Here is a 10,895-nt window from a genome sequence, read left to right as displayed (position 1 = left end):
GAATCACTTTTACTTTATAAAAAATCTTTTAAAAAAATATCATTTTAAAAAAATCTTATTCAAAAAGGGCACGCCTTATATGAAATATCTTTATGTGACTAGTTATTATTATCCTATTACACAAATAAGTTGTTTCATGCAATAGCTGATATACTTTACTCTTCAATTTTTTTTTTTTGTGTGTATGGTTATAAATATAAATACAATTCTATTTCTTTTTCCAATTGCATTCATATATTGAGTTTATTATTAATGTTTTCTTGTATATGAATAACCATAGTTGATAATATTCATCCAACTAATTATAATTTTATTCTAAAGAGAAGTTTATTTTTGCAATTAAAGAATACGTTAGAAAAAGCCAATAGCATAAATAATTACTTTTAGTTCTGCACAAACGCATAGATCTAAATCTAATTTTATTTAATTGTGTGACAATTTTTTAGTTTTTATTACGCTAGTGTTTTAAGACCGTAAACAAAAAAAAAAAAAAGCTTAAATATGAAAAGTAAAATCTTAATTTAGTTCTGAAAAAATATATGTTAAAATATTGAAATATTAGCAACATCAACATCAACGATTCCAGAACATTGATTTCGTTTTTATTGTCCAGGGCATGAATAGCAATCCGAATAGCTTCCCCATCTTCATCCCATATTCGCTGAATTTGCAACTCATATTTTGTATGTCTATAACATTATTTGTTTGTAACCTTTCTAAACAAAAAGTACTTACATAAAAGCTACAAAGTACACTAGGCTAACCATGAGGGCTGATCTCAACAGAAAGGAACTAAGCCACAAAATGGTTAACACACACGACATATTCAACAGTGATAGTGCCTTATAACACAAGTATTTGCTTCCTTTACTTGGAATACATAATAATGATGAGTATCTCTCTACTGCGGCTGTGGCCTTGTCTGTACAATGAAGATGTCTTTTCCAACAAGGCATCCCTCCACATCCTGTGGGCAACCAAATTTCCTCTCAAGGAAAAACCCCACCGAACAAAGGCGTTGACCGAGTTGTCTACGGAAAACTGGATCAACAGTCAGCGGTTTCTTGCTGTAATCCACAGTCAAACGGATAACCTCTCCATCCGCAGGTCCTGCTCCACGTACCAGCAATTCCTCACTGAAGTTTGCAAAAGCCAGCGTTTGCACTTGACCGTTGAATTTACCTGTTGATATACGCCATGGAGTACCCCTGGTACCAGAAGCCAGAGTTTCACCAAGGCCAGAAGCAATCTCGGCCGCCACAACATTATTATCCTGCTCTGTTGGGCTGACAGTGTGTAGTACAAATGATAGATCTGGCGAAAGCATTTCTTGGACTAAAACTGCCATGGAAGCTTCCTTCTGCGGCACACCAGCAGCACGGCGACTCAAAACTGCCCGCCGTGTGTATAGCGAAGCCCACACTTGGCTAACTGCAGATCCAAAAACTGTTGGATTGGAAGGACTAACATTGGGTATTGATTCGTAGAGTCCAGCAGCTGACATTCCAGCCAAGTCTTCAACGTTGGCGCTGGAACGAACAATCAATCGTGCATTGCTTGGAAACATTCTCTCAATGCTTTCAATCACATCTTTTGATGGCTTCAAGGAAGAAATCAATTGCTGCAGTTGATGGCATAGCTCATCAAGCTCACCACCCTCTAGTTTTGCAGTTTCTATCTTTTCCAACAACGACCTAAATGTTTCAGTGCAGTTACTATTCTCTAGCTCCAATTCCATGGATCCAAATGGTAAAACTGCCCCAGCAGGAACCCGAAAAGAAGCCGGCACTCCCTGATCACTGTAAACTGTAGTTGAAAATCATGTTTTCATATAGTTAGATACTACCTTGACTCTTGATGAAGTCACAGAAAATATGATCAGGAAGAATAAATAATTACTGCGAATTATTATGATGCACATTCTTGATATCCTCAGTTATTAGTCTATGATTCTGACAATTGACTATCAAAATTTCATAGGCATTTACTATATTAAACTTTCTTTCATGAAGATGTAATAGGTTCTTCTAGAGATAATAGAAGAATTCATCAAGTGGGAGAGCGAAGAATTGAACCACATGACATCCTCCTCTACATGCAAGAAAAAATATAAAATAAAAATGCAACAAAACATCAACCCTCAATAAATAAATAAAACAAAATAGTCAGATTTCGGATTTTAAAAATAAAACGAAATTTTAAAAAATAGATAGATGGTATCATGTCCATTAGCACAGGAAGATATCATAAAAAACATAAGAATGGGGCTTGAGGTTACTTGTTGCATTATCCACATGCAACTATACAAGAGAGTGGGCAACATAAGTACAATATTACTTTGGCTTCATATTACCTTTATCAGAAACAGAGGACAATGAAGACAAACGACCACATGCAGCTGCCTTTGCACCAGAAGTCTGTGTTTCTGCATCAGGAAGCAAGATAACTCCTCCGGAAGAAGCACCCTTGATATGGTTAAAGTTAACCATTACTTTGAAGTTCTTATAATAGAGAAATTAAAGAAAGGTAATTAAATAAATTCTCTAGGTATAAAGATCATGAGAATTTGGGATGTAGCTGGGCCATTAGTAAGCCTGAAGCATCAGCAGCCATGACTCTGAATATCATATTAGATAACGTGTTGCAATATAAAGCATTAATCTCTAATGATTTAAGTCTAGTACTAGAGTAGTTCTGTCTGTACAAGCCTGGCTCAATAAGACTACAAACCAAACAAGATAATGTGCTTAACAAACTTTGGCTATTAATTACCTGCATGGCTGCAGTCTTAGAGAAACAGACAACCTAAAGGGTTATGTTACCAGGTGAAGGATTAGAACTGTCTGCTGTCTGAACAGGGTCCCTGAAGGACCTACCTTGTTCTAAAGGGATTAACCTCTAGATGATTTACTTTTACTTCTGTATGACCAATATACTTCAGCACCAAATACTGTTGTTATGTGAAATATAAAGAAAGGTGTGAAGGATTTTATAAAATAATTGGAGTAAAGTACGAAAATTACCTATGGAAGATCATGTGGCAAACAAAATTACACATGAAAGAACTAATGTTCATCCAATATACCCAAAAGACTTATTTTTAGGGGTCAAATCTTCCTAAAAGGTGGGCATTTTTGTCTGCAACATGGGTATTTTGCCCTCTGAATAAAGCTTTTTTGGTATAGGGGATGAAGTTTTATTTTTCATGGGTAATTTTGATACTTCACTCAATAATTGGTATTAGGAAATTGTTATGGAACTCGGTAAGTAATTATTTGTAGTGCACCCAAAGTGTTATCATAGGATTGAATACCATTTTGGTGAATTACACTTCCATCCTCTATTAATTCCTCACTGATGAAAGGATTTTATCTCTACCATGCAGCACCATTATTCAACGTCATTAAAATGTTATTGCTAATAAATTCTTTTAACTCTAAATCTAACCACGTTCAACAAGCTGAAAGTTCATTTCTGAACACAAAACAAAGTAAACTCATAAACAATAATGTATTAACTTAAAAAATATCAGAGCAAATGAGTTTATTGTTCTCTACCTGAATATAATTGGAGATTCTACCAGCAGAGAAAGATGAAATGTCAACTCCAGATAAACTGTCATCAGAAGTTTTAACTGAATATTTGTCATCAGAATCAACTAAAGAGGACAGCTTCAGATTCACACCCGCGGGAGATGCTTCCAGCCTGAAAAGTTAATTGAAACAACAAACAAAGAAAATGAAGAACATTATAGCATTAGATATATTGACAACATGGAAGAAATAATTTGGGGGGAAAATAATTCAGTTTTCAGATTAGTAATCTGGAACAAAAAGTTTAACTTAAAATATAACCTCACAGGTGACCCGACAAGAGTTTTTATATTAGCAACTTCTTCTTCATCTTCACAAGTGACAAATACAACCTTTTCCTGTATAGACAATAGCTTTATGGATGTCATTAACATGAATTTCACACCTAACATAATTAAGTGGATACTTGAAAGACTTGCCTGCCGGGCCCTAACACCAAGATGAGATAAGTGAGGTAGCTCTTGCTGAAGTATGACTCCCACTATGTTCTTCCCAGCAGCAGTAACCTGCCAGCATAATGAAAAATAAATCAACATTAAAGTATTTAGCACCCAGTGTACCCACCAAGGTACAACATTACCTCTTCATCACCATCAGCTTTGTTAACAAGAAGGATAATAGGTCCTTCTGTTGGTGATGGTAGTGATCCCGGAACAATCCTTTCAACCTAGGTTAAACAAATAAGAAATATACGTGAGTTAGAGTGGAGTGACCGAAGGGAAGCTAAGTCAAAACAAACTGGAAATATGTGCTATTTGCCTATTTGGAGTGGACTCACCCCCATCCGAAGGGGAGGAGGGTCATTATTTTTTTCTCTGTTGTTTGGATATGGTAATCCTATCCTAGTTTATTGCTTATTTGGTTCTTTGAGGACCTTGATGTCCCTTTGGTCCAATTACTGATAGAAAAGAACAATGAGAGTGTGTTTTCTTGTCTTGTTTCTTACACTGATTCTCTCCTTCCCATTAATACCTTACTGCTTCTGTTGACTATCTTAAGTCCTATGTGTGAAGAATGCTTCAAAAGCTCATGCCAGGATGGGTGGCAAAGGAGTGTGCATGTGGAAAAGGTGGCTCTAGTGAAAGATGAGACCTAGCATTTGATTTCATTACCTGCTTACAAAACACACTGTGAACTGCTAGTTTGTCTATGTAGTCAAAATAAAATTCTTGATGGATATGATTGCTAAGTTGAAGTGTTGCATAACATGCTCAGATCTTCAGAGTTGACGACTAAGACACACACACTCTCTCTCTCTCTCTGCCACTTCATCTGTATGAATCTATCTTCACATGATATTTCTAAGTGTAATTCAGTACCTGAACCAATGTTCCTGAAACAGCTCCTGGAACAAGAACATCCCAACCTTGAGAACCAAGACTACTTCTAACAGCTTTTAGAAGAAGAGTGCATAATTTCGAAACCTGAAATATCACACTAAGAATTTCCAGTAGAGAAATTAGTTATGGCAATGAAATCCAAGTCGATGAATAAATAAAAAGAAAGCACACAAACTGCTGAGATCACTAAATTATAATTACTACGACTTCTCTCAATAAAATGCTGAGGATAATGCAGTCATACCCAGCACGAATTTCAGCTTCTGTATATGTCCGGACATTGTTTTCAGGAATTCCTAGAGCTTTTCCTAGCATCTGCGGCATTAAAAGTGAAAACTTAGTTTATTTCAAGTTATATGCAATTATGCATCATATAAAGAGGATTCTAGAGTCAAATATAAAAAATTTCAAAAAATATTTAATTTGTTACTATATTTCAAGGAATGGATTTGCCTCAACAGTATGGGTTCGTCTTTTTACAATAGGGTTGTCTTTTGAGTGTGATATGTCGAACATTCTAGTAAGCCACAAATCAAATTATTTAGGGTTATTAGGACTAGAAAACTGTTTCATTTTGCAATTTATATTTTGCCCGTAGGAAAATTTTGTAGATGGTTTATAAAATTGTGATCAATAAATTTATACATTGGCATCAAGCTATCATGCATTTAGAGAATAATAGTACACTTTTTAACCTCGACTTTTTGGGGGAATATCTTAAGAAGTTCTTCAGTATATTCATCAGTTAGCCTTTTTGTTCTATCAAGAGTAGCTTTCAGTCTCAATGTCCAAATAGTCTTGCCATCTTCATTCCCTAATAAAAGACAAAGGGGATTAAATTTAACAGGAAAAATTAATCAACACAGTAAAATTATTTACAACAAAGATGGCATAATTCAAGGAAAGACCTAAGAAAGTTACCTTCCAAATCAGAAAGGCCTTGTTTACTCCAGGCACTGAGCTCATTTTCGATAGCACCACATTCTTCTGGTTTCCAATTAGACAATTTCAGCTGGTGGACTCCAATAGTAAGGGCTCCAAGAGGATCATTCCATGAAGCTACATTTTTTGACTGCACATTTGCAGCCAGCCAACGAGCACCCCCCAGAACTTCAAGCACATTGAGATATCTATTCATATGAATTCAAAAGTTAACACACTACCAAGAAAGGTTTTGTGTTCTTGTAAGTAACACATAGCCAAAAAGTTCTACATCTGCATCAAATATTTGGCTTCACTTTAACACTACTCTTTATCATTTGCAATTATTAAAATTAGTTGATATATTTTAAGTCCCAAATTACATTATGGATTTAGTCAAGATAGTCTTTATAAACACTAGGGTGCATCTGCCCAGTTGATCTAGCTTTTGGGTTTGAATTGAGCCCACAATATTTGAACAGTACTAGAGTGTATTTTGTAATTGATAATACGCCACGTGTATGTGTTCATTTCTTCCAAATTTCACACTTTAGATATTCCTAGGCATGTTCAATATGGTGTAAGGATAGGGCTATGATAGCTTTTTATTCTTTTCCAATAAAAGACAGCCTTCTTGAACTTATCCATCTCTCTCCCTTTAAGCTAATTTGAAGTGTAATCAAGTTTACAATATTAAGAATATAATTCTTTAAATAATTCAAGGTCTAACAATAATCTATCTCAATATAACTAGAGTAACTATATATTATATTCAGAGGGTAGCTAATAATGTCTAAGTACACCTGACTTTTGCATAACATTGTACTCTTTATATATTTCACAAAACTCATTAGCATCTGAGATCTGATAGTCATTCAAACTGTGAAGCAGAAAAAGGTATGGCAAGAACCTGCTCAAAAGAACAAACGAGTAATCCTCAAGGCCAATCTCACATAAGCGCCACTGTACCTCCAAATAAACAGAAAAGGAAAAAAAAATTAAAGCATTCCAGCATTCTTCCAATAGCTATCTAGACTAAATTTTACCAAACAATTAAACAAAGTAGTGTCACCTTTTGCCGCATAGCTATTGCTGAATCTGGAGCATCATTCCTGAGACCACTTTCGAGACCCTTTACAATAATTTCTCTCAAAGCATTCAAAGATTCCATGGTTTTAAATAGAAGTTTAATTCCTTTTTCTTCTGAATCAGAAGTTGATTCTGATGCAGCATCCAAATCCTGAAGAAGTAATCAACATTGTCCCTTAGCAGTACATACAACAATGAGTACCAGACTAAAGCTTATTCCTTAATAGAAAGGGAAAGGAGAAAATTCATATCCAAGAAATATGTTGACAATCACAATATGACTGAGAGAATCATACATCAAATAAGGTATTGAATTAGCATCCTAAATTAGATGCTAAATTGCAAACACACATTCTCATTTCTTACTCATGGCTTAGTCCGGGAAGCAAAATAAAACAGTAGGATAATAGAGACTTCAAATGAATTCAGAGTACTCTAAGGTTCCTATGCAAGTAGTATTTTATATATTTAACTATGAAAATAGTAGAAGGGCAATGATTAGTATTTCCATAAAAGGATATGGATTAAGATAGAAGCACCATAACAGACTGATCAAATTACTTCAACATATAGTTTATTTTTTCACATCCTAAATCTCATTCAATAATTAGTATAACACAGACCCTAAGACCAAACCAAGAAATAAAATTGGCAGATAGCAGAACAGGGAGGAAGTAAGAAAGAAATAGCAAATCCACCTTTTTGCACTCCAAGAACGAGTTAAGTGCTGAAATGGCATGCTCATCCATAGATTCACGAATTGATTCTAGCTGTTCAGCAAGACTGCAGCATGATAAAGTCATACAATAAGATATCAAAATTATGATTGCCCAACCATGAATAAGTTAGTTGGCTGTAAAAGTGATTTGACTATCTCTTTGAGATTAAGGTACTATGTTCACTCTTAAAGTGAACAACAATTAAGTTACATAAACAGAACAAGAAATGATGTTTTTTCTCTCTCTTACAGCTGCTGGAAATCACAAGAGACAGCAAGGTATGATGCAACAGTAAGGTTGCTGTTGTATGACTTTGGTGGTCACAACCCAGAGTTTCTAGTCCTGGGAACAGTCTTAACACAAGGGGAAAGGTTGCATGACACTCACCAAACCACACAATTGCACAGATGCATGCACTGGGTTGCATGCTCGGTCTTGTCAATGAATGCATGAAGTTTCATGATCGATCTATTGGTTTATAATGTCTAATCATGCATTCAAATGATGTAGTGATCCAGTAGAAGGTTAAAGGTCTTCAAGAGGAAATACCATGACATATAACATGTCTCATAATATGATATTTTGAATTAAGATAAGAAAAACAAGTTTAATTTACATATGTTTACAAGTGATACTGAGAATTCAAGATAAACCTGCCAGCATTAAAGAAGTCTTTGAGTTCTTGATGAAATATCTTGAATTGCTCCACAAATGCTTGACTATATTCTCCTGGGTTCTTTGTGATTTTAGCGAGCATAGCTTCTGTTGCAACCAAATCTTCAGGACCAGCATTTCGGTGAAGCTTGTTTTGTATAGTGTGCTTAATTTGTAACTGCCCAAAAAGAGCATGAAACAGGCAATCTATCATTTACATTAAACTGAAATGGGATTACATACTTGAGGTACTGTGGGAAAACAACCTTGAGGTCATGTGGGATGTCATTCCGGTGAGCAATATCTCTAATTCGAGTCAGAGGAACAGATGCAGTGAATTCAGCCTTGAAAGATGGCAAACATGGATGAATCTTACGGATGACAAGAACTTCCTGTATATCAATGAAAAGTTATGGTAAATGAAAGAAGCAAGGCCCAAATTCTATTAGACAGCAAGACACAATATGTAGCAAATGGAAAACCAAACATTATATTAATTGACAATTGGAAAACTTCCAGAACAATTTCCGATCCTAGGGATTATGCGTAGAATGTAAATTTCCTTAAAATTACAGAGCGACATTTTAGTACAGAATTAAAGTCAGAACAACTCTAGTTGACTGAATGTGAACTGTAGAACCAAGCCTGAAATGTGGCCAGAATACAATCACCTTCATAACTCCACATCAAAATACATAATCATTGATAGAAGGGGGAAGAAAAAAAGGGGTGACAAAAAAACTTACCAAAGTGGTAACTCAATTTTATCTCATGCACTAGTATATGATGGAAACTTACGGAAATGCATATTTATAATACATACACTTGTACAGAGGTTAGTACTAACCTGAGGTGATATATCCTTCCGGCTTGTATGCCGCTCTAATTCACGAAATATAAGCCTTGAAATCTCAGCATGCCTATTTGGGCGATGGTGACCTCCATCTTCAAAACAAGGAATCTGCCCTGTGTTTATCCACTGCATAAGATGAACTACGAATGACTCAGATGGTTATACAAGAGGAACAAAAGCACAAACGTATCAAACACAATGAAGCCAAAAAAACAGAACAAGACCTTGAGATAGATGGCAGAGTATATGAGAGCATCCAGTGAATCTCCTCCCTGCAGACTTCCTTCTATAATATCGCGAACGATATCAAGCTTGAAAGCGAAAAATGGTGAACGAAATTAATACATTTATTAATCTAACATGATTGAAAATACGCGGAAAGATTGAACAATTAGGAAAAGTAGTAATTTGCAGCAAATGTACCTTTCTCCACCAGTTCCTGGCACTTTGATCACCTTCAACCAATCGGAGAGCCAAGCCTTGAAGACCAGAAGTGTCCCATTTCCGTTGAGTTTCATGGGATTCATGCTCGTTGGATCGCATAAAAGAAATGGATTTACCCTGCCACTGTCCCACAAAAGGACTGGTCTCGGAATCCGCTTCCAAGACAGGAGAAGCTCCATTACCCTCATCCGCAGCCGTGGACGCATCATCATCGCCGCCGCCATGGTCTTCGTCCAATTCCAAAGTCATGAGCTCCATATTCTCACTGGTAGCGTTCCATGTGGCAAGGGTGGCAAAATTGCCTGGCTTGGTGGGGAGTTTCAACACTCTGTTATCTCCATCTTCCCAAACAAGAGTGTTGTCGTTCTTCACAATAACGAACTTAAACTGGAGGGCGTTTTCGTCTTCTTGACCCGGTTTGAGGTCGAGGTTGAGGTCGCAGACCCATCCATTTTCTGTCCAGTTCATGGGAACATTGTTCTTCCAAGATCCAAGCTCTTTGGTTGATCCTAGAATCGCGACGTGATCGCCGAATTCAACTTGGTGATCTAACTGAACGTGAAGCTGGACTTTGTCCTTAGCCTTTGCCTTCTTCTTCTTCGTCTTGCGCTCTTCCCTAGTTTGAGTAGAGGAGAGAGCGGAGAGAGTGAGAAGGGGAAGAGTGTGGGTGGAACGGAATCGGAGACGGCGAGTGAGAGGCGGAGGAAGGAAGAAGAAGGAGGAGGAAGAGGAAGATGGATGTGTGAATCTGAAGGGAGAAGTAGAAGAGTGGCACTGCAAGCCACGCACACAATCCATGGCTTCCAACGAACTCAATGGAACTTTCAGTTGAGTCACTGTTAGTTAGAACTTAGAACTTCAAGTAGCAGAGAAAGAGAGAGAATAGTGTTATGTAATGCGTGCATTGCTATTTTCTTTTCTTTATTGTATTTGTATGTATGGCAACGATTGAGATTGAGATTCAGATTTGGCAGTAAATATCGCCACACTGCTATTTTGGAAGGTGAAGACTTAGAGCTATCCGCGTGAAATTAATAATTGAAAATAGTTAAGAGTAATGTTAGGGATCATCAATTCTTGTGATTTGTAGCCATCAAATAACTATTAATAATAGTTTTAATGGTGTGAGATTGGTATGAGATTTTATCCAATGGCTCACTTTTTTTTGCTGGTTATATGCTGGTCAAATTTTAACAAAGTTGCTAGCTCCCTAAACTTTTTCAATAGTTAAATAATAATTTAATTAAATTTATTAAATTATAATTTTTGACTTTTTAAAATA

General features: G+C 36.2%; 1 protein-coding gene across 2 annotated transcripts; it reads right to left on the bottom strand.

Annotated features, from left to right (window-relative positions):
* Positions 581-10,565, bottom strand: LOC107617717 (phosphoglucan, water dikinase, chloroplastic). Of its 2 annotated transcripts, none has more exons than XM_021110836.1 (18): positions 9,593-10,565; positions 9,394-9,480; positions 9,164-9,295; positions 8,583-8,708; positions 8,316-8,494; positions 7,642-7,726; positions 6,927-7,094; positions 6,765-6,817; positions 5,855-6,063; positions 5,629-5,747; positions 5,178-5,248; positions 4,913-5,030; positions 4,174-4,260; positions 4,013-4,099; positions 3,855-3,931; positions 3,558-3,705; positions 2,354-2,501; positions 581-1,806 (listed from the first exon to the last, which is right to left on the bottom strand). In XM_021110836.1, exons 1-18 carry the CDS (start codon positions 10,409-10,411, stop codon positions 902-904), a joined length of 3,618 nt encoding a protein of 1,205 aa, XP_020966495.1. In that variant the 5' UTR covers positions 10,412-10,565; the 3' UTR covers positions 581-901. The 2 variants fall into 2 exon arrangements, with proteins under 2 accessions (XP_020966495.1, XP_016175044.2); XM_016319558.2 differs by having other exon boundaries at positions 2,354-2,465; positions 9,593-10,564.

The sequence above is a fragment of the Arachis ipaensis genome, chromosome B09 (assembly GCF_000816755.2).
Source record: "Arachis ipaensis cultivar K30076 chromosome B09, Araip1.1, whole genome shotgun sequence".
Classification (NCBI taxonomy): Eukaryota; Viridiplantae; Streptophyta; class Magnoliopsida; order Fabales; family Fabaceae; genus Arachis; species Arachis ipaensis.
The sequence above is the reverse complement of the archived record's forward strand: the minus strand, read 5'-3'. Positions and strand labels throughout refer to the sequence as shown.